Consider the following 22,408-nt stretch of genomic DNA (forward strand, 5'->3'; position numbering starts at 1 on the left):
GTTATGATATGTCATGCTATACCATGTACAAGAATATGCCATGCTATGCTATGCCATGTACAAAAATATGTCATGTTAGAAATGTTCATGAAGCCTAATAAATTCTAATGCATTAAAAAAGATAAGAAATGTTACGGTGCCACGGACTCAAGCGTGGTTAACCACAAGTTAAGTGAAACATGGACCCAAGCGTGTTTTACTTCATGTTATGGAAGTTAAGTGAAACACAGACCCAAACGTGTTTCACTCCATGTTATGCAAGTTAAGTGAAACACGGACCCAAGCGTATTTCGCTCCATGTTATGCAAGTTAAGTGCAAGTTTAGTAAAACACCGACTCAAGCATGTTTCACTCCATATTATGCAAGCTAAGTGAAACACAGGCTCAGGCACGTTTTATTCCATGTTATGCCAGTTAAGTGAAACACGGACTCAAGCGTGTTTCACTAAATGTAACACCAGTTAAGTGAAATACGGACTCAAGCATGTTTCACTCCATGTTAAGACAAGACAAAGAAGATATTATGCATTCACGTTACATGTTTGCCACGATTATATATGCTTCCGCTCATGTTAACGATGAATACGTATGCTATATAAATCTATGACGATATATGTATGTAAAGTCTTTCAGAAAGTCATGTTACGTGTATGAATGTAAATCTATGAAGCTGTGTGTATGTTATGAAGAGTCTTCATAAATTAAGTCCATGTTAGGCCAAATTATATTTTACAGTGTGATGTGCTACTTACTGAGTATTCGACTCATTTTTGTTTGTCTTCTTGTTTTTTTTCCATGTTTTAAGATGGAGATTATGATGACGGGGAGCTGGATGGCCAGGAATAGATCTAGTACAAAGACTTGGGACGGAATAAGTTATACTCACACAAGAATTAGATTTCTTTTATGTATTCATAGGATTAGTTTATGTTCTTTTATTTTACGTTCAGTTTTCGAAACAATCATGCTCAATTCAGTTTTAATATTTTGATGTTTTTCAATAAATGAGGTATTTCAAGAAATGAATCTCTTTACCGGGCATTATGTATGATTGCTAGTAATATCTCTATCCTACGGGAACCGGGTGTTACAGCAACCCACACGGGTAAAGGAAAGAAAGAAAGGAAATATGTGGGGAGATTAGACAAAGTACTCTTAATCAAAGTAACTCTTTCCCCTTTTGACAAATAGAGTTTTTTCCAACCAGCTAGCCGCCTCCCAATCTTCTCAATAACCCCATCCCATATAGAAAGTGATTTGTGAGGAGCACCCAAAGGTAACCCATATTTCTTTCCAGCCAACTAAACATTAAAAAAGATTAATCTATAAAAAGACAGACCTAGTCCAGCCTAAATCCAAATTCATGCAAGAACAAATTGAAGCTTCATTATATCTCCCAAGTCATTCTACTTTTGAATTCACTAAAGTCTCTGAATTGAAAATTAGATAGAAGCCAATATGTATTGCTAATTCTAAATTTTGTTCTTCCCCAGTACCATCTACCTACCAAGAAGCACTTTCAAATGATTTGATGGCACAGATAAAAAACATGATGAGTTGATGCCAAATGTTAATTAAGCAAAAAGAAAAAAAAAAATCATAAAACATCAAGTTATTTTCAGCCAAAAACAAAGAAAAGAAAAAGCAACCCTAGATGTCGCCGATTGTAACCCATAAAATTATATTGAAATCATATGGAGATATTGAAAAAATTTAAAGGAGTTATAATATATGTAATCTGGGTATATGCCCACATCGGACCACCATGTGGTGTCCAAATCAGAGGCCAACCCCTCGCCACCGTGGGATGGCCTATATCAGGCCACCTAGTGGTGACCCTTTTTTATCAGAGCCATTATTCCCGCTCCCCCCCCCCCCCCCCCTCAAATCTTTCTTATTACTTTTTTCTATAAAAATATATTTTAAATTTCTTGAGTTTAAATTATTATTATTTTTGGTTTTAAAAAAAGATGGAACTCAAGTAAGGCAGAGCAGAGGAGATGATTGGCCAGAAATTCCTTTCAATTATGCTCTAACCTCATATTCGAACACTGATTTGAACACTGGGATGGACGTTGAAAGTCAATTCATATTAGACATTGGTGGCCTAAATTTATAATTTATAAATTGCATAAACCCCTATAGTTTGAAGTGGATAGCTGCAATTTTCCCTAACGACTATTCAAACCATAACCTAAGTCATTTGGGAGAGAAGCTCCAATGTAACTCCAAATAGCTGCTGAGAGACTACTGACAAGATTGGTATAAGCAGCTTAAGAATATCTGGTTAACCATGATAATAGGACCACGGGCACAACAACACAGATGGACATAGCAATTGAATCACAAATCAAAGGATTCTCTCAATGAACACAATCAAACTCAATGTGTGTACAAATTTCGGCGCAGAAGCACCACTAAAACTCAAATTGTCATTAAAGGGCAGTTTTTTTCCATGACAACAAAGAAAATATTTAATAGTAATATGTAAATAGCTATATAACAATTAAAAACCATTACAAGCTTCGTTCTCATCAATTCAGACAGAGATGAGACTAATCTGGAAAAAAAAAGGTATTTACTTGAGAGAAAACAATTAAGCAAGTAGCTAACCTGCAAGCCCAGCCCCTCAGGACGCAGCTCCCCGCTGCCACCACCACCACCACCACCACCAACCCTCTACTAAGGATCCTCGGTGGGTAACTCATACCGACAAACGGGACAGGTGTTCCTTATGCTCAACCACGGCACAATGCAGTCCCCGTGATAGTAATGAGAACACGGAAGCCGCCTCACCTTCTCTTTCACCACAATCGCATCCTTGCAAATTGCGCAAACCACAGTGTTCATCAGTAATTCCTCCACCGTTAACTCCACAGAGGGAAGATTCTCCACAAACCTTTTCGCCGCCGGAGGATTACCCGTTTCAATCTCCACAACTCGCCTGAAAACGGCATCAAATTCAGCCGTATCTGCATCACTTTCGCCCTGAAAAGCTGCTAGGAACGAGTCCGAATCCCCATCAAGTTCACGCTCTAACCTCATATTCGCACCTAATAGAATTTCCCACTCAAGATTTCGCACCTCTACTTCTTCTTCGGAGGAAGCTACCGAAAATTCTTCGACCCTCTCGACCATTATGCTTAAGTTTTCTCTCTGGTTAAAAACGCCGTCTTCCACTTCCTCCCATTCGAAACCCTCTGGAAGGAGAACCTCAAGCCCATTCCCCTGCTCCTCCAAACAAAATCTGTCCCCACGAATATTAGAATCCATGGAACTGAATTCCGTATCCCGATCCGACTCAGAGTCGTGCCCAGCAATGCAGAGACCATCGGTACCCGAGCGCTGCGTATCGAAATCGAGTTTAACTCCAAAACCCAGCCACTGTAAATCCTCTTCGTGATCCGGGCCTAATTCGCCACCATTTCCGAATTCAAACTCGGAAAACGGATCGGAGACAGAGCCGGGTACGTCGAAAGCGTGTAAATCATCATCATCATCATCATTAGAGCGACCCACTTCCTCAAAGAGGTCGTTGAGGAAGTTGCCCACATCGCGGCCCGAGCCGGAGCCTAAATCGGAGAACCAGTCCGAGTCGTAGCTTTGGGAATCGAAGGGATTATGGTCGGTGACGGGGCAAAAAATGGTGCCGCGGCGGGCGAGGTGATCGAGGGTTTGGGTACGTGAATGGGAATGTGTGTTCGGGTCCGGTTCTGGGAAGGTAAGCTCGTCGGACTGAGACATCGTCGAATCAAGAAAGGAACTTCAGAAATCAGAAGGAAATTTGGGAATATTAATTATTAGGGTTTTTGATTGGGAAAGTATGCGCGGGGCTGGAGTGCATTATATAGTGGGTGGTTTCGATTCTATGCGATCATAAAATAATTTTTATTGGATTAGTTAAAAACTAAAAATTTAGCTATTAAGTCATAAAATAAGTCGCATTGAAATAGTTATAGCTACAGTAACATCTAAATTAATTTTTAAATTTGAAACACACTATTCATTCATCAAATCTTTTTTATATTATTTCTTTCTCTCTCTCGAAGTCTTCATCGTTACGTAATATCCTGAGTTTTCCCTTCTCTCGATTTTCTTCATTTCCTCACAAAACCCAGACGCCCTTCGCCTAGATCCCGAGTGTTTCATCTTCGACCATACGGACCCGCCACCGCACCACCACCGCACCACTACCTCACGTCTCGTCAACAACAACGGCACAACACCACCGAGCCAACGCACTCCTACTCTCGACAGAAACGACCAAACCCCTCTTTCTCTCCGATTTGCTTCTCTGAAGCTAAGGTAATCTCTTTCCATGTATAAGTTTCGATTCTCTTGATGATCCCTAACTTTATTCCGCACCTCGCTGTCCCCCTCATTCCTCTTCTCCAAACCCTAATATTTGATTGTGGATGGATTTAGTTGTTTGTGTATCTTCATTTTTGTCTCTGTTTATGATTGAGGGGTTGGATGTAAATCTATTTCTGTGAGGATTACACATCTGTTTGTGTATTGCGAGAAAAATAAAAAATTTATAGAAATACGTTTGTGAAAAAATTTGCTACTCTGTTTTCGTTTGTGTATACAAAGAAAAAGCAAAAATTTGTATAGAATTTTAGATGTATATATTTCTCTACTCTGTTTCGGTGAGGATTGCACAGAATTTAGTCAAGACCTGTTGTAATAAAATAGCAACAATTTAAACACCAAGTTTACATTTGAATAAACTACAACTATGGTAGTTTCTCTATTTTTAAATTTGAAGTTTGTGACATTTCGGTAAACTTGCTTGTTTGGTTGCTATTGCATTGTATAGCATGCTGCCTCTAGGTTAGAAAAAAAAAAAAAGAAAAAAGATTTCCATTGTGCTAATTTTAGAGTAAATGGATAGAAGAATCTGTTTGATAAATTACACATGCAGCTACTAGTTTGATAGATTACACATGCAGCTACCAATTGTCATTGCATGTAAACCATAAAATCCTCAGGTTTTTTCGTTATCCTTATAATACAATGAAGGATGGCTGCACCATTTGATGATAATTATTTCTTCACCACCCTCTTACAAAGTGGTGGACATGAGGAAGGCTGCACCCCGTTCAATAGGTATGGTTGTTTGATAGAAGAAAGTTTGGTAAAAGAAGATGGTTGGATGAAAAATTTAGTACTTATGATTATTAGATAGAAGAAAGTTTGGTAAAAAAAACTATATGGTAGAAGAAAATTTGGTAAAAAAAAAAAATATAGTTGGATGGGAAATATTGGATTGGTTTGTAAATTAAGACATTTATATAGAATTTTAGATAAGTTTAATTAGATGTTTGTGGTTATAGCATTAGATGACAATTGAAAAAATATAATTTTTTTAACCCATAATTTAATTAGAATATGATTACTAATTAATATATAATATTATGAATAGTAAAATATGATAAAATAAAATATTTTCATAATTAAAAAAATTAAAATATTTTTGAAATTATTAATTACTTATGAATAAATAGCTATTCCAATGTAAAATTTTAATGTAAATAGTCAAAGTCAAATTTATCTTTTATTATTTTATTATCATATACTGAAAAAATGACTATTCCAATGTAGGAACTTATGTGAATAGAATAGTTAAAAGCTAAATTCATCTTACATTCATAAAAAAATGTAATTTAACTTTAGTTAATCCAATGAGAGTGCTCTTAGATACAGCCCACCTAATTTTCAAAAAAATAAATATATAAATAAAGAGTAACGATCCATGCCTAAGTATTGTACAGTTTTTTTGAAAAAAAGTAAACTCTATTATTAAAATTTTTTTTTTATGTAAATCTCATATTTATTCATTTTTTTCAAAATGATTACACGACGCTTAGACATTCACGACTATAACTATCATTTCTCATATTCAAACTTGGACTCGGTTGCGTGATGCGGTCTAGTCAGTTTGGGTTATAAAATTTATCTCAACTTATTTCAATTTATTTTATCAAATCATTATAATTTTTTTAAATTTCAACATAAAATATATTAAACAATTCAACTTTTTCATATTATAAAATAATAATATTATTAAAAAATAATATTTTAATAATATTTTATTTAATTTTTAATTTAATTCAACTCAACTCAATTCAAAATTCAATCACAGTCAAACCGCTCAAGTTAACCGAATCTGGTACTTAGAAGAATCCGAATTTTGAAATCCAGGTTGACCAAATTTTACAAAACAATATACTCTTTTTTAAAAAATTAATAAATAAACTGGGTAGCCGAGTTAAATTTGGGTACCTGAGTTGTACCTGGGTTAAAATCCGGGTACAACCTGAGTTGTATATCGGGTTACAAAATAAACCCAAATTGCGGGTACTAAACCCAGTAGTTGCCTCATATACTTGTACCCACCTCCGGATATGAGCGGGTGGGCAATCCAGTTATCAGCAGTTACCCAAGTCGATAATTGCCTCCAAAATCCGGTTACTCGGGTTACAATTAGGCCGAGACAAAAGGGGCCCAGATGAACAGTATTAGTGGTATCATGATCTCCCACAAAATCTCTGAATGCATAACTATATTGTTATTCTCAAAGATATACATCGCTACCTTGACTGGTCTACGACAAAATTACAATAGGAGAGGGAGAGAGAGTGCACTCAGTTGCAAAAGAGACATGATGGACAAAAGAGAGACGCTTACAAAAACACCTCTATCATTTGCAAGGAAAAACTCTTGGACAAACATCAGAAATGGCTAGTTTGTTGTTGAACTATATATATCGGCTACAACTGAAATCAGAAAGACCAGCATTGCCATAAAAACATGCTTAAAGTTCAGAATTCCTGCATCTATTCTCCTCACTGTCTCAAACTCTGATGTAGAATCTGCAGATCCCACTCTAGTCTTACCATCAGAAATATTTTCCCGAGTCTTGTCCCACTGGAAAAAAAACAAAACAAAACAAAACAAAGTCGGAGGAAGCACTTCAGAAGAACAAAGTTCAACTTCCAAAAAAAATAATATTTTCCAAAATGAAATTCTCATTAAAATAGAATGCAAAGGAAGCTCAAAGATGAGTTAAAGATGAATTGTGAATAGTAGTGAGATGGATTGTGAATAGTAGTGAGATTTGTGAGTTAAAGTTGATGAATAGTAGTGAAATGAGTTGAGATGGGTTATGAATCCAAACCGGGCCTTAAAAGAACACGAGAGATTTCTGATATCTTAACATGGTGAGTTTCTGAATACATAGCTCCTATTGAAGTCAATAAGAAATTAACTCTGTTTTTAAATCTTTATGAAATGGTCAGGAGCAAGAGAATCAATCTTTGGCTTCCCAATTTCCAATCCATTGCACGTCATGTAGGACGGTTGGGAGATGACCAAGTGTGGACTGTGGACTCAACTTTGACAGGAAATAAAAGAGAGCACCTGAGATTGGGCATCATAACATTTTGATCCGTGGATTTAATATGGATCCACCCTCAATCTGTTAGTCTTGGGATGGAGAGCCGGTTCACCTACCTAAGTAGGCGGATTAGAGCACCTAGGACTTATTCTAAAGGGCTTTCAAATGCTAACATGTTTTTTCTTTGAGTGGTGAGGAGGAGGAGGGAGTGTAAAATTATGAAGGTGGAGTTCGGATTAAAGATTTTAGCATTGCTAGGATATGCTATGCTAGTGTACTTCTAAGATCCACCAAGAAAAACAAATTCATGGTGCCTGTGATTGCACCATCGGGTGGATGTAAATCCATCAAGCTCTGATGTATCAGAGACTTACTTCTGTCCATGCAATACATGTAAATAACTTAACCCCGACCCCGCAAATGTGTCCTCCTAATTTGAACTAAGATGCATTGAAATTCTCACTTCCAAAAAAAATTATCCCCTGACAAGAAGGGAATTTTCAAGCATAATTAAAAGAAAGAGACCCACAATTAGAAGCATACAATCCTTTTTTTATGAGTTAGATGTATATAAATAAACAGGAAGTATTTGAAAAACATAATTTGCAAGCTATTGAGAGTCTCCACTTTTTTAAACAAGACAGGTGGTGAACTTTCTTCGGGCAAACAGATGATTCATAACAAAGTTTGGTAAAATATTTGTGTATATCAAACTGTTATCTTTCCATCTCTTCAGGATTCATGTATTGAATCCCAAATTGGGATATCAAGGCTTTTTTTGCGTTAGTTTGGTGTGGGATAATGTTGTGACATGTATTTTAACCTGAAGAATCAAACCACAGAATGTAAAATTGGTCACTACCTGCTTATGAAGGCGCTCTCTTTCAATTGCCAGTTGCATGACCAAATCTGTAATAACTTTGGTCCGGATACCTATGTCCCTTGCAATTGCCATTTTCATATCCTTGGATTGATGCAAATATGCCTCCAAGCTTTCCAGTCTGCCTCTCAGAAAGCTCAGTTCCTCTTTTAGCCGTGCATTAGATTCAGATAATATGACACACTTCTCCTCTGCAGTATTGACCCGAATTTCAGCTTTTGAAACCTTCAACTTCAGGTCCTTTATCAAATTCTCCATGTCTCCAATTATAGAATACAACATGATTTTCTTCTCCTGACTTGCTTTGGCAGCTACCACTGCATGCTGTAGCTGATTATTGGATTCCCTTAACCGCCTCTCGAGTGAATTAACCTTGTCAGAGATACCATTACTGCCTTCAAGAAAACACAGCTCTTCATAGAGATCCATATTAGTCTCCCCTAACATTTTACACTTGATTTTGGTACTTTCGGCCCTACTTTCTGCTTCAGAACCTTTTTCTTTCAGATCCACAATAAGATCTTCCATTTCATTGATTTCAGATGATAAAACGTTATGCTGATCCCGACTTCCATCAGCAGAGACCTTTTCATTCAGCAGCCGAAACTCAGGTTCTTTAAGCAGATTCTCAAGTGAACTCACCTTCTCCCTCAAAGTGAAGGCCTCAGAATTGGCTATAATTAATTTATCTTCAGCTTCCTTCAATCTGGCCTTTAAGCTATTTGTACGCGCCAAGAGAGAGTCATTGAGGTCTGCACTACTGGTCTTGAGCATGTGGAAATCAATTTCTTTCACTTTCAACTGGTCAGTGGAGTGTTCAAGCTTTGATCTTAGCTCAGATTCTCGAAGTAATGAACCATTCAAATTGAACTGAAAAATCTGGAGCCGACCCAATAGTTCTTTTGAAATTTCCAGAAGGACCTGTGATGTATTATCTGCCTGGAACCCTCTCTCCCAAACATCTGCTGCTTCTTCCAATAGGTAAAATACTTCTTGTTCTGAGGAATGTAGCCTCAGTTTCAGTTCTTCTTCGATTTGTCTTGATTCAGTCAACTTCTTCTCAAGATCAATCTCTCTAGCCAAAGATTTTTCCAACATTCTCAGGATATGTCTCTGTTGTCCAGCAGTCTGTATCTTTGCATTCATATTCAACAAGTCATCATCCTCTGGAAAGTCCGCACCTCTACCACTATTCCCTGTCAACATGCATACATCTGAAAGTGAGATAACGACAAAACCGTAAAAATATTTTCTTTCATGTTGTATGGCACCAATTTATGCCTACATCAAAAGAGAGAAAACAAAATTAAAAGAAAAACTATGATTTGTCACACTTCACGCAGAATCAAGCCAGTAACCCATGAAAACGATCTTAACGTATTCATCTCGCACATACATCTCCCAAACAGGCTTTCCACAGTTTCTTACAAGTTATTTCACTTTTGTGCGGAACAAACAAACCTGTCCCACTCTTCGGATTTCTACTGCTATCTCTTATAATGCAACCATGGAATCCTTATGCGGCTATGCCAATTGTTATTTGTTATTATAAACTAGATTTACTTTCTATAGCTTACTATTGTCATCCTGATTAGGAGAGGATATGATCCTCTGGAACTTGGCAGATTGCTTCCTAATTTCAGAGACCTGCCCTTGTGATTGCTTCAAAGATTGTTCCACATCACGCACCTTTCCTTCCATTTCCATGAAGTTTTCTCCCAAGTGTTTGAGTGAGGATACAATCACACGCGCAGAGATAACATCAGCTTGAAGAGTAGTCGTGAACTTGTCCAGTTCTCTCGCCTCTGAATCTAAAATTCCCGATAATAGATCAAATTCCAAAGCCTTTTCAATAGAGTCACCCAATATATGTTCTTCCACAGAAGCAAAGGCTTCAAAGTCACTTTCCCTGTTCGCCACATGCATCGCAAGAACACTCAAGTTTACCAACTTTTCAGAAAAACATGCTAACTCCAATTCCACTCTTGTTAGAACCTCGCCAGCATTTCCTAATTCTTCAATGACCTCTCCATTGGAAATGGCACCTTCAAGTAAGTCAACCATATTCAACTCTGCCTCTGGATATCCAGTATCAACATCATCATCAACGGATACAGTTGTTTCACAAACAGCATCATTTTCCATTGCAATCGTCCGGTTATTCTGCTGTTCTTAAAACCTGGAAAATCAACCACCAAACATACAGAGGACTTCAGTTAGAACATGCTTTGAGAGGAATTCAAAATATTGTTTGAATATATTTTTCTAAGCGTTAGCATGATCTCAGTCATTTTGCATTAAAACCTTTGGAAACTAAGAAACATCAGTAACAGGCAAAACTTTGAAAGACCCAGATCTAGAATTTCCAATATATGTCGACAGAAAAACAAAATTCATGTAAGAATCCGGGAATGTCCCAAACATAGGAACTCCAAGCTGCCCACCTCACGGTATGAACATAAACCACGAACTATTGAAGAAAATAGGTACCACCCACGTTAGTTTTCTGGATTTTGTCGAAAGAAATCAGAGAAGAAACGTGAGAACAACAGGAAGTCTACCTTATGAAATAAGAGACCTCGAGAGCACGAGAAGGAACCTTCAAGAGTGGAAGGGAGACGGTGAAATTTTCTTTCCTCAATAAATTCAATTTATTAAATATTTCCAAGAAAATAAAAAGTTTGTTTATTAATACGAGTCAGTCCGTTCGGTTAAACACGTAGCTTGCAGAATTTTCCGCCCTCTTCTCTTTTTTAATACGTGGCTGCTCTTGCCGCAATAAAATCTTCGGAAACAGTGATCAACAAGTGTATATCTCGTGTAATTTTTAAAAAAAAAATTAAAAAAAATAAGAAATTTATATAAAAATAAATTAATTTTTTAATAATAGACTTATTTTTTTTTTAAAGAATTACCAAACATTTACACACTTATAGATTGTATCTAATAAGAAAATACTACTCTTACCATTAACTTGTACCATTAGTTGTTTTTACCTTTGTGAGTTTTTTATTTTTTATTTTTTTTATTTAATGATTAAATAAATAGTTTTTAATAATATTATGAATTTTTTTATTTTTTAAAATAGATTTAAATGTGTTAAAAAAATACATATAAAAAAAAAAATTTATCTCAAAACTATGACGAGAGCCCCAACAAGAGCTCCCAGTAGTGTAAGTAGCACCGCTCTATCTAATATTAATCTTGATCAGCTCGTTATTTTTGAAAAAAAAAAAAAAAAAAAACTCATTACCAAGCAACTTGGTGCAAATTTTCGCGCTTTAAGGCGACTCGATTCGACGTTACAACTTTGGAGCGAATCTTGCGTGTAATTTTGTTTAAAATTGAACTAATCATTAACAATAATAATAATATAATAACGTAACTACAAAGTTGATTACTATATCAAATTTTAAAATTATTTTTATTATAAAATAAATCTAACAAATTTATATAAATTATTTTTAATTGAAAATTTTATTTTTATATAATTATTTTGTTGTGTACCGGTAAAACTTCTCCACATCATTTTACTCTTTATAAAATCCACACGTAATACAAACATCCCCTCCAAAGGCAAAAGCTTCCCATCATACGTACTGCGGGTCAGTACACTATTTTAATCAATATACATATTGAACAATGCTACATATAATTATAGAGTATATAAGTATCATACAGTTATTTTAAAAACGAGTAGAATTTATAATTAAAAAATTATTATTTTTTCATATAGATCCTTTATTTATTCATTTTTTTTCAAAATGATTATACGATTCTTGCACACTCACGATTACAACTATCATTTCTCTTCTTAAAATGCAGCATCTCAATTAACCTCAACAACATTTGGTCTGATTTTTTCCATGTAACTGATCTAATAACCCTTACTTCTGATCTGCTTGTATTTACTATTGTCCCTTGGACCTTGAGAACCATCTGATACTCATCTAACCCCTGCTTAGTTGCTTTGATTAGATTACTGGGGCTTTCAGAGTTTTAAATCTTCAAGGATTTGATCTGTCTCCATGTTCTTCATAATCACGTCGTGCTTATTGTTTTGTTTATGACTCTAACTCTAAGGACAAATGAATAAGTTAACAGATCATTAAATCTTTTTTTTTTTTTTTTTTTTTGGGGGTCGATGATTCATTATGAGGAGTTAATTTTGTTAATAAAAGAAAAGGAAAGGAAAATGGCAAAGCGAGACCGTGGTGGAGATAAAGTTGGAAAATCTCTTATAGTTAGATTTTAAGATCTCAATATTGAAGTTTTTTATATTATTATTTTTTTATACATTGGGAAAGAGGTTGAACCCATGATCTTCATTTTAGAGATGTAGGTCTTATGTCATCAGGCCACAGACTCTTGGCAAAGTTTTTTATATTAAGATATAAAAAAAAAATCATTAGCTATTTATCTATTTATTTTTATTTATGCCCTTACCTTTCTTTCATCTTTTTCTCCAGAATCACGAAGATAGAGTTTGGAGGTATGGTGGTTCAACCTTTCATTTTCATTGCCATAGAGGAAATGTTATGGTGGCTATGAAAATTGCAAGGAGAGAGAACAAAGAGAAAAACTAGACCTACAAGAAAACAAGAGTAAAAAGATGAGAAAAATGGGGTATAATGGAGAAAATAGGAATTTCCTACTTAAAAATACTAACATGAATACCGAAATGGATCAAATGATTGAATTTTGAGAGCATCAAATCCACTTGAACAAGCATATATAATATGCAAACGGTGTTCAACCTTTTCTTCAAAAGTTTTTATTTTTTATTTTAAATTTCATTATCTCAAATAATATTTAATGGCATGTTTTAAGGGATGATTATTCAAGTGATTTGTCAGTGTCACATAAACTATATAACATTAATAAAAAATAATTAGTTTTTCTTAAATTTAACATAGAAGCATTAGCTGCATTACTCTTTTTGCAAACACAACTAATTAATGGGTTAGGGTAAGTTTAGATGTTGAAGTGAGTTGAGTTGAGTTGATAAAATATTGTTAGAATATTATTTTTTAATATTATTATTGTTTTAAAATTTGAAAAAGTTGAATTGTTTATTATATTTTGTGTTGAAATTTAAAAAAATTATAATGATAAGTTGAGATAAGTTGAGAGTAATTTATATTTCAACCGAAGTCTTAATGATACATGCATTAATAGGGCTCTACACTTAACAATAAGTTAGGTGGCATGGGCACAACAAGGACCACATGAATGCTATTTCCATCATTTGGATTGGAAAAATATCATCTAATTTGTATATGGAAAGTCCTAGATCCTATCCTCTCGCCAAAAACATCCCAAAGTCTTACCCGGAAAATGTACAGAAAAATCTCAGCTGGACCTTCCGTCTTTCATTCCATTTTTCTGCTTTCCGAAAAATCGGAACTTTGTCACCAATTATTGTGAAGTTTCCTGGGGTTTTAACTTTCCAATCGCAGACATACCTGGCTCTTTTGACGTTTCCATTCGCAGACATACCTGACTCTTTTGACTTTGACGTTGACGTCAACGGCGCTCTTTCTCTGTGATAAACCTAAAAATCATTGTATAAACTCGAATAATTTCACCGTACTCTAAAATTTCTGTCTCATCATCATAATTTGCATTTATATTTCACTCAACTCGTTGTCTCGGATATGTTTCAGCCAAGCATCAAGATCAAAACAGCAAGATTTCAATGTTACTCTTCTTCTAGAACTTCCTGTTTTTGAAGCTTACCCACCTTCTCTTTTTTATTATACCAAAAATCTCCCTGAATTGATTGGATTGCGTGCTTATCTACGAGCTACGAAGAGAGAATTGGGTTTGTGGAATTCCGCTGTTTGTTTGAAGTTTAATTTCGATACTTCCTTCTCTGGGTTTTGAAATCTGTTTTAGTTTTCTTAGTTTCTGACTTCTGATTTTGAGACTATTTGGCGAAGAAACCGCCTCCTTTGGAAATTTGCAGGAAGTGGGTTTTCCCAAATTAGCTATTTGGGTATTGGGTTCAGTATCTGCTTTTTTACGATTTGACTTCAACCTTTTAAGAATTATAGAATTTGGAAACTACTTTGGGTTATTACGTATACAGTTATTGAGCTCCTTTTGTACATTTCTTAAGCTTAGAATCTTCGTTTGGAGAAATTTAGGATACCAAAAGATGACGATTGGAAATCTTGCACGTAAGGAGCAGAGGGAGTCACGAAAGGCCAAAGCAATTTTTGATGAGAAAGCCCCCTTATTGCCTAAGAGGCAAGAGGAAGATGTTGGGTTCGATGAGTTCCCTGGTGCTTCCTTTACTGGCGCAGTGTTCAATCTATCTACCACAATTATCGGTGCCGGGATCATGGCGTTGCCGGCGACGATGAAAATGTTGGGACTTGGTCTTGGGATTGCCATGATAATCTTTATGGCTGTTTTGACCGATGCTTCAATCGAGATGCTGCTTAAGTTTAGCCGGGCACGGAGGTTGACTTCTTATGGAGGTCTTATGGGGGATGCCTTTGGAAAATATGGGAGAACTTTCTTGCAGATATGTGTTGTAATAAATAACATTGGCGTACTCATTGTGTACATGATTATTATCGGTATGAATTTTATTTTTTTCATTACTTAGTATATGAAATCTGTATTCAAATATTCGCTTGTGAATTTGATATCTGATTCATGGAACGTTTCGCTAAACAAAGTTGCCTACAAAATTTATCATCGTATACATGTGGAAAGCTACAGTTTTGTCTGATGTATTTTGTATCCTTTTCTTGAAGGCGATGTGCTTTCTGGAACAACTTCAAGTGGAGTTCACCATGCGGGTGTCCTTGAAGGGTGGTTTGGAGACCACTGGTGGAATGGGCGTACCTTTATTCTCTTCGTCACCACGCTTTGTATATTTTCTCCATTGGCATGCTTTAAGCGAATTGGTTAGTTTTATCCTTCATTGACAATGACATATTGATATGGTTCTTAATTTTCCACCACAAATTGAACACTTTCCGATCTAGCAATATCTGAGGTTTTGTTGAAACTGTTGTGTTTGAACTATACTAGTAGCTTATAATTTTGATGACTAACACTAATTCATTACTAAGTGCAGATTATAGCAGTAGTCTATATTCATAGAGATATAGAATTGCAGCCTGATTTTGTTCTCATTTTTTGATCGGTAAGATGAGTTTCATTAATATTAAAAAGGCACTATCTAAATAATTAGGGAGTACACATCAGATATATAATGCTAGAAACTATTTTTATTTGGATGTTAGCCCACGATAGTCCTAGCCTTTCTAATCTTATAAAAAAATAAAGATACATTTTTTTTTTCGATGTCAGGGAACCTTTCCAAGGTAGGGCCCTTCGGATCCACCTTACAGAGTAAACCCCAGTCTCGTGCACCGCACCCTCGGAAGTTTTCCTACACGGAACTAGTTAAATCGCAGGCTTTTCACCAGGTGGTGTGCCCCCAAACGATTGTTTGCACCTATGAACTGTTGAACCTTGGACTTGAAGGGAGTGATACCCTAAGACCAAGGCCTTCACCACTTGGGCCAACCTCTTGGGGTTTAAAAAAAATAAAGATACATCTAACTAGAGAGAGTAAAAGGAGTCGAGAAAATCTTGAAAGGTAAAACTAGAGAAACATAAATGGGCAGCCAGCCACAAGGAGAGTATTTTAAATAAGAAAGCTTGATATCTTCCATTGTCATTGTGTTGTTTTCGAAACTCTTATATTTCTTTCTCACCAAGGAACCACATTAGGCATTTCGGAATCATTATAACATGCCATGATCACTCACAAATTGACCTTTCTAGCACACTAGTAGATCTACCACCTGTCCAAGTCTCACCCAGACGAACCCATAGAGATCAAAAGCTGCTTTCTCATTTATAATTGATATCTGCTTCTCCATGAACATAACTCAGATGTTTGTTGCTTTTTGAAGTGCTTAGTACTGTGTCTGGGTGATTTTGAATATATGTACTAGAAATTTAACTTGTCTTTGGGCATTCTCTTGCTTTGAACTTTTGCATCTTCTCTTCACATTTGGTTATCTAAATGTTGTCCTGTTTAAAAACCTTTTGTGTAGCATATGATATTGGTGGTAGGACTTCTAATGCATTTCGTATTCTTTGGCCTTATCATGTTTGATGTGCGTTGTTGTGGAGATCTTTTATGGCTTCTTTTTATGGTGGCAGATTCTTTGAGGTACACCTCTGCTTTATCAGTTGCCCTGGCAGTTGTGTTTCTTGTTATAACTGTTGGAATTTTTATCATGAAGTTGATAAGTGGAGGCATTATGATGCCTAGATTGCTACCTGATGTCAGCGATCTTCCGTCATTCTTCAACGTCTTCACTGTAGTCCCTGTTCTCGTCACTGCTTATATCTGCCACTATAATGGTATGCAAGATGCTTACCCAAATTTCGCAGATCTTATTTTCCTGCATCCTGGTGTTTCCATTGGAATGGGATCAATGGGGTGTCTTAGGGTGATGAATGTTGAGATGAAATAGACCACTCCCCCTCACCAAAAAAAGAAAAAAAAAAAAAAAACATCCACAAAAACGTAAGAAAAGAAATGGAAAATTAAGGAAGAAAAAAAGGATCGCTTGAATCTCCATCCTTCCCCACCCCCAACCAAAAAAGGGACCACAAAGACTTTGTCAGCCAGCCGTGGTCAAATTCTGGTCGAACTCAGTTAATCTAGCTGTAAATTATGCATAGTTCAGGCATTGCTTCTGTGCACCATTTTGTTTTTTTGCTTCTTTGAAACTTGGACCCTGCCTATTCTTAAACTTTTTCTTCGGTTTTTTGAGCTTGTGAATAACAAGCACAATCAGTTTATTGTGTGTCAACGAAGAGAGAAGAAAATAAGTGTTCCCTGTATCCAACTTCTTGTGAATCTTAGTTCTGGTTGCACAGAAGACCTTACCTATTAACTAGGAGGTATGGTTTCTAGGATTGGAATAAGCTCGAGACATTTGATTGATATGGATGATTTCATTATTTTCATGTTTTTTCTCCTCTCAAATTGGAAGCGTATAAATAACAAGAACTTATTTCCCGGACACTTCATTTGCAGTTCACAGCATAGACAATGAACTAGAAGATTCTATGCAGATAAAAGGGGTTGTGCGAACTTCACTTGCCCTGTGCTCATCTGTGTACATAATGACAAGCTTGTTCGGGTTCCTTCTGTTTGGTGATGCAACTTTAGATGACGTGCTTGCCAACTTTGACACCAACCTTGGCATTCCTTACGGTTCCTTGCTTAATGATGCTGTTCGTGTCAGCTATGCTGCTCACCTTATGTTTGTATTTCCCGTTGTCTTCTTTCCATTGCGGCTCAACTTGGATGGCCTCATCTTTCCCTCATCAAGGCCATTGGTTCTCAACAATTGTAGGTTTGCATTGATCTCAATTGGGCTTATTGCTCTTATCTTCATAGGTGCAAATTTTATACCCAGCATATGGGATGCTTTCCAATTCACTGGAGCGACTGCTGCAGTCTGTCTCGGGTTCATTTTTCCTGCTGCCATTACTCTTAGGTGAGTTTTCCAACATGTCCCTGGACTTTGTTGTGAAGGATTGATTTTCATTTTTTCTCCTTTTCATTTAAATATTAATTTCATCTTAATATTAGAATTTGAAGAAAAATCAACGAGCTTTGGCTCTAATGGCATTTCCTCACCCCATAAGAATTAGGGGGGGGGGGGGGGGGGGGGGGGGGGGGGGGGGGGGGGATAAAAAGAATGAATTTGTAGAAAGGCGATGGTTTGGTCAAGGCTTGCATGGTTGATTAATTTGTTTGATCCCATTCCTTATAGAAGGAAATATCAACATTAAGACATTTTTAAATTGCGGGATGTACATATGGGATTGAGATTTCCTGTCAAGTAAACGGAGTTCCAGTTTACCACTTAATGAACTTGATGACGAAAACACTATGATCGGCAGGTGCTTTGACGGATAAATATGCTTTGTATATCATTCATATATTGAATTCTATATGGTTATTACTACTATTATACAAACAATATTAGAGATGCCGTCTTCCGGCTCTGCCCTTTCCATTGGTATCCCTGTCCGAGGGAATGAGTTAAATTTATTTTTTATCGGTGCTCTATAAATTCTTGAGCTGGATCTTGAAAAATCAGTTTTTATTTATTTTTTTCATTTTATGGGTTATCATAAGTTTGTTTTTCCCTTGGTGATTCAGGGATAATTACAGCATAGCAACAAAGAAGAACAAGATCTTGGCTGTTTTTATGATAGTCCTTGCAGTCTTCTCCAATCTGGTGGCCATATATAGTGATGCTTATGCCTTGATTATGAAGAGCCCATCTCCCCGTGAATGATCGCTCATGTCACTCCTGATCTGAAGAAATGCCCAAGCTTTAGGTATGGTCATGCTTGCAAAGAAGGAACCTTGTGGCATCTCAACCCCAGTTTTTTGGCGTTGTATTATTCTCTTTGTCATCATCATCCGTCCCCTCACATTTCTCATTTTCTAGGGTTCAAGTGAATCACTGATAGCTTTATTTTTTTTGCTGTTGTTAGGGGACGAATAAATTACCAGGAACTGTTGGAGGAGAAGGATCTGAGAGTTGAGTACAGAAGCTGTGGCGTCTGGGCTGAGAGAGTATTTGTGGAGCAGTTGAAGTCCGAGAGCATTTGATTCGACGAGTACGTCCTGTAGATCGATGCCATAGTGCGGCAAGTGACGGAGTTTGAAATTGTCGTCTGGATGCTTGATCAGTATGGGTCTTTGCTCGAATCCAAAGTGCAATCCATCTGGCAACACCCTCCCACCTCGTAACATAATTAATCATGTTTGCTGTCTCATTTTCTGCTTCATATCTGTTATCTGAAACTTGTGATGCCTATTTTTGAATTTTGTGAAATATCATTCTGCATATCACATTCGAATACTTGAACTGAACTGCGCAATCTAATTGACGAATTGTCTTATGAAAATCCTTTAAAGAATAACGAAATAATAATCTTTTGTATTACATCAATATGGGATATTTGCAACATGTTCCTTCTATGCACTGAAAACCCATGTCCGAAGAAACAAAGTATCGACGGAACAGGTAACAGTTGTGTACATGACTTTGCTCCGTACAACATAGGCTTTGCTTGTCATACATACCTTCAACTGATTCATGATTCAGCTAATCAATCCGGACGAGCTTAATTACTGATTATCTCTTTCCTTTTCTCCTTTTAATCTTCTGTCCATGTTGACCGTAACGAAATAACCTCCTGTTTCTTCGTGAAGCTGAATCACTTGGCAAGTTTTGAAGCATCAAAGCACGTGTTTTTCCATCGGGTTGAAGACCGTTCTCACGCATTTTCATGTAGAGCTTCTTTGCAGATTCAGTCTTGCCTCTTAAGCACATTCCTTGAATGACAGCATTGTAAAGAGAGACATTTGGGGTAGCCCGCTACAAAAAATTGATACGTCAGATTCAAACAAATCAAAAGTTATGCAGCACAGTTGGAATAAAAAAATAAAAAAAAAAAAAAAAATAAAAAAGAAAGAGAAAGAGAAAAAAAGTTATGAACTGGATAAGTTTAGGGTGAATGGGCCAAAAACATGTCAAAAAATGAAACTTACATTTAGGATTTCCTCAACTTCATCCCATAAAGATCCCCAAATGCAACCTCTTAATAGCGACAGATGAGTAAATGTGTCAGGATTGCGCTTTTGGTAAACCATGTGCTGGTACACTTGCAATGCAACTTTCGGCTTCCTTGCAATCTCACAAGCACTAATGACCAGATTATATGATTCAGTTGGAACTAAGAGTCCAGAGGCTTCCATTTGCCACAAAAGCTGCAGAGCTCTATCCCATGACCCGAGCTTCGAACAAGACATCAAAGCAGTGTTGAACAAATGCAAACTCAACAGGGAGCCCTGATATCTCTTAATGATTTCAAAGAGCCAAAGAACATCATTGTGTCGATCTTCCTTGTAAAGAGCACCAAGTAAAGCTTTCCATGTGTATGAATCTGGTGAATGGCCCAATGACCTCATGATGTCATAAACCTTAAATGCTAGTTTGAGCTCCCCGGCTTTGCCAAGGCAGTTAATCAATGCATTGCATGCAATCGGGTTTGGCTTAAGCCCACCCTTCAAAATATCTTGAAAGACGCTAAGTGCCAAACTCCAGTTTCCCTCCTTCGTGCACACACTAATTATAGCTTGCATTGTATCAGTCCCTGGCTTGAATCCATTTCGAACCATCTGGCTGTAAGCATCGATAGCCAGTTCGGTTTGGCCGCAGCGAACAAAATTGCTGACTAAGAGGCAGTAAGTAACTCGAGTTGCACAACAGCCATTTGCCTTCATACAATTCCATATCCTCTCAGCTTCAACCCAATTGTTAACTTTACAACAGACTGTTATCATGGTGTTATAGACTATAGCATCAAAATCCTTCCTCACTTCACATTCCCCTCGCAATTCCATAAACATTTCAAGGGCTGCATCGCAACCTCGAGAATTGGCAACAGCTTTCAGTACTATACTGTAAGTGTGCCTCGTAGTTATCTGCTTTGTCTTCATAAACTCAAAGAGTCTCAACCCATCTTCAAGCAGCCCATTCCTCAAAAGGCAAGATAAAAGAGAATTACATGCATGAAAATTAGGAGAAAGACCCAAAAAGTCCATCGACCTGAACAATTCAAATGCACTTCGAACTTTATTGGTTCTGCTAAGTACTAAAAGTCGCTTTGATAACTGCTCTTCATCCGTTTCCTCCAAGAAATGTACCCTCGTTTCGTTCAAAGTAGTCGTCGCAGTAGAATTTGACTCAGGCGGGCCAACGCATCTAGGTTCAATATCTCGATCCTTCTGAATCGCTACATCTCCCCAAGGAGGCAAAGTCTGCTCAAAAATAGATGCTTCAAACCCTTCATCTCCTCCTCTAATCAGTTCCTTTCCTTCCCCTTCTTCACAAACCGGACCAGCATCAACAGTCGCAACCATGTTCATATCGATGCGAGATTTTTCAATCCAAACGGGTCTTAATAAACAATTTTGTCGCGTCCCTGGTTGCCGCATGGAGGTTATGCGAAGGTCAGGCATTATCGCACACCACCTATTCGACTTTATAACAGAATTAATATACACGCTACAACGAAATTGCTGACAGCTAATTCTACGCAAGTAGACAGTCCGGTCATGTTGGTGATGTTGGCAAGAAAACCAACTCGACAAAATCGTTACAGAAGCTGAGTCCTTCAATAATTCAAGCATAACTGCACCCTGAAAAATAAAAAGAACAACAGAAGGATAAAACAGAGACTCTTTAAGCGAGAGAAGCTGTTAGAGACACTCACTGAGCTTTTCAAGCATGACCGAGCTGGAGTATGCGATTCAATCCCTCAGAGAACGACGAATACGAAAAGATAATTTCACCATGACGCTCTGAGAGAGAGAGAGAGAGAGAGGCGTGGGGGGTTTTGAATCTTGATTAAGGAAAATGCTGGTACGACTGCGCATGGCGTGACTAATATATTTTAATTTTTTTTAATGTTAAAAAAGTAATTATCAGTAAATTTGTATTTATTTATTTTTTTATAATTAAAAAGTGTTTAAAAAATTTAAAAAAAATTAATTTTACTGATGTGTAATTTTGGAGCACAGATTTAACGTACTTTATCATTATTCCTTCAGTAATGCAAAGTACATGGGCCGATAAAAAGTCTCCAAGGTAGAGAGGTCCAGCCCATTTGGAAAGGATCGGTCGTTTAGCTGAGTTCACTTAGATAGAGTAGGTTTTCTTTGAAAAATAATATACCTGTTCCTGCTAGATCTTGTTGCAAGTAAATAAAATAATTCTATTTGAATGCTATTCATACTGGCACCCGGATACGAAATTTACTGAACTACTTGAGCCTGCACCGATGTGATGTATAATTTAATTTAGAAGATTCAAATTTTAATAGGATTACAACATTCTTGGAAGGATTTTTTTTATTTTTTATTTTTTAAATTAAATTTGGTCAAGTTGAATAAAATATTATTAGAATATATTTATTTAATATTATTTTTATTTTGAGATTTGAAAAAGTTAAACTGTTTATTTTATTTTATATGAAAATTTAGAAAAATTATAATG

General features: G+C 36.5%; 4 protein-coding genes and 1 long non-coding RNA gene across 5 annotated transcripts; 1 reads left to right on the forward strand and 4 right to left on the reverse strand.

Annotated features, from left to right (window-relative positions):
* Positions 1–2,338: 2,338 nt before the first annotated feature.
* Positions 2,339–3,835, reverse strand: LOC121252261 (E3 ubiquitin ligase BIG BROTHER-related-like). Its single transcript, XM_041151819.1, has one exon. It carries the CDS (start codon positions 3,742–3,744, stop codon positions 2,683–2,685), a length of 1,062 nt encoding a protein of 353 aa, XP_041007753.1. The 5' UTR covers positions 3,745–3,835; the 3' UTR covers positions 2,339–2,682.
* Positions 3,836–6,661: 2,826 nt separating this feature from the next.
* Positions 6,662–10,854, reverse strand: LOC121252183 (WPP domain-interacting tail-anchored protein 1-like). The gene is made up of 4 exons (XM_041151693.1): positions 10,724–10,854; positions 9,857–10,458; positions 8,086–9,475; positions 6,662–6,748 (listed from the first exon to the last, which is right to left on the reverse strand). Exons 2-3 carry the CDS (start codon positions 10,422–10,424, stop codon positions 8,166–8,168), a joined length of 1,878 nt encoding a protein of 625 aa, XP_041007627.1. The 5' UTR covers positions 10,425–10,458; positions 10,724–10,854; the 3' UTR covers positions 6,662–6,748; positions 8,086–8,165.
* A 2,848-nt stretch (positions 10,855–13,702) lies between these two features.
* On the reverse strand, positions 13,703–13,911 carry LOC121252367. Its single transcript, XR_005938208.1, has 2 exons — positions 13,779–13,911; positions 13,703–13,744 (listed from the first exon to the last, which is right to left on the reverse strand). It is a non-coding gene; the product is annotated as an uncharacterized LOC121252367 (long non-coding RNA).
* A 50-nt stretch (positions 13,912–13,961) lies between these two features.
* Positions 13,962–19,207, forward strand: LOC121252227 (amino acid transporter AVT6A-like). The gene is made up of 6 exons (XM_041151762.1): positions 13,962–14,866; positions 15,047–15,199; positions 16,473–16,676; positions 17,359–17,824; positions 18,496–18,677; positions 18,837–19,207. The coding sequence occupies exons 1-5, from the start codon at positions 14,440–14,442 to the stop codon at positions 18,632–18,634; spliced, it is 1,389 nt and encodes a 462-aa protein (XP_041007696.1). The 5' UTR covers positions 13,962–14,439; the 3' UTR covers positions 18,635–18,677; positions 18,837–19,207.
* LOC121252196 (pentatricopeptide repeat-containing protein At3g29290) lies at positions 18,835–21,771 on the reverse strand. The gene is made up of 3 exons (XM_041151721.1): positions 21,627–21,771; positions 19,900–21,552; positions 18,835–19,726 (listed from the first exon to the last, which is right to left on the reverse strand). Exons 2-3 carry the CDS (start codon positions 21,541–21,543, stop codon positions 19,484–19,486), a joined length of 1,887 nt encoding a protein of 628 aa, XP_041007655.1. The 5' UTR covers positions 21,544–21,552; positions 21,627–21,771; the 3' UTR covers positions 18,835–19,483.
* Between the last annotated feature and the right edge of the window lie 637 nt (positions 21,772–22,408).

Source organism: Juglans microcarpa x Juglans regia, chromosome 2S, assembly GCF_004785595.1.
Source record: "Juglans microcarpa x Juglans regia isolate MS1-56 chromosome 2S, Jm3101_v1.0, whole genome shotgun sequence".
NCBI lineage: Eukaryota > Viridiplantae > Streptophyta > Magnoliopsida > Fagales > Juglandaceae > Juglans > Juglans microcarpa x Juglans regia.

What these genes read in the sequence shown, in the direction of transcription:
- LOC121252261 (XM_041151819.1), bottom strand. Translation starts at nt 3,744, where the DNA reads ATGTCTCAGTCCGACGAGCTTACCTTCCCAGAACCGGACCCGAACACA.
- LOC121252183 (XM_041151693.1), bottom strand. Translation starts at nt 10,424, where the DNA reads ATGGAAAATGATGCTGTTTGTGAAACAACTGTATCCGTTGATGATGAT. An exon ending in TCCTAATCAGGATGACAATA is followed by an intron (nt 9,476 to 9,856) that starts GTAAGCTATAGA and finishes GCATGTTGACAG; the next exon opens with GGAATAGTGGTAGAGGTGCG.
- LOC121252196 (XM_041151721.1), bottom strand. Translation starts at nt 21,543, where the DNA reads ATGCTTGAATTATTGAAGGACTCAGCTTCTGTAACGATTTTGTCGAGT. An exon ending in AAGTTGAGGAAATCCTAAAT is followed by an intron (nt 19,727 to 19,899) that starts GTAAGTTTCATT and finishes AATTTTTTGTAG; the next exon opens with CGGGCTACCCCAAATGTCTC.
- LOC121252227 (XM_041151762.1), top strand. Translation starts at nt 14,440, where the DNA reads ATGACGATTGGAAATCTTGCACGTAAGGAGCAGAGGGAGTCACGAAAG. An exon ending in TGTGTACATGATTATTATCG is followed by an intron (nt 14,867 to 15,046) that starts GTATGAATTTTA and finishes CTTTTCTTGAAG; the next exon opens with GCGATGTGCTTTCTGGAACA. An exon ending in TTATATCTGCCACTATAATG is followed by an intron (nt 16,677 to 17,358) that starts GTATGCAAGATG and finishes CTTCATTTGCAG; the next exon opens with TTCACAGCATAGACAATGAA.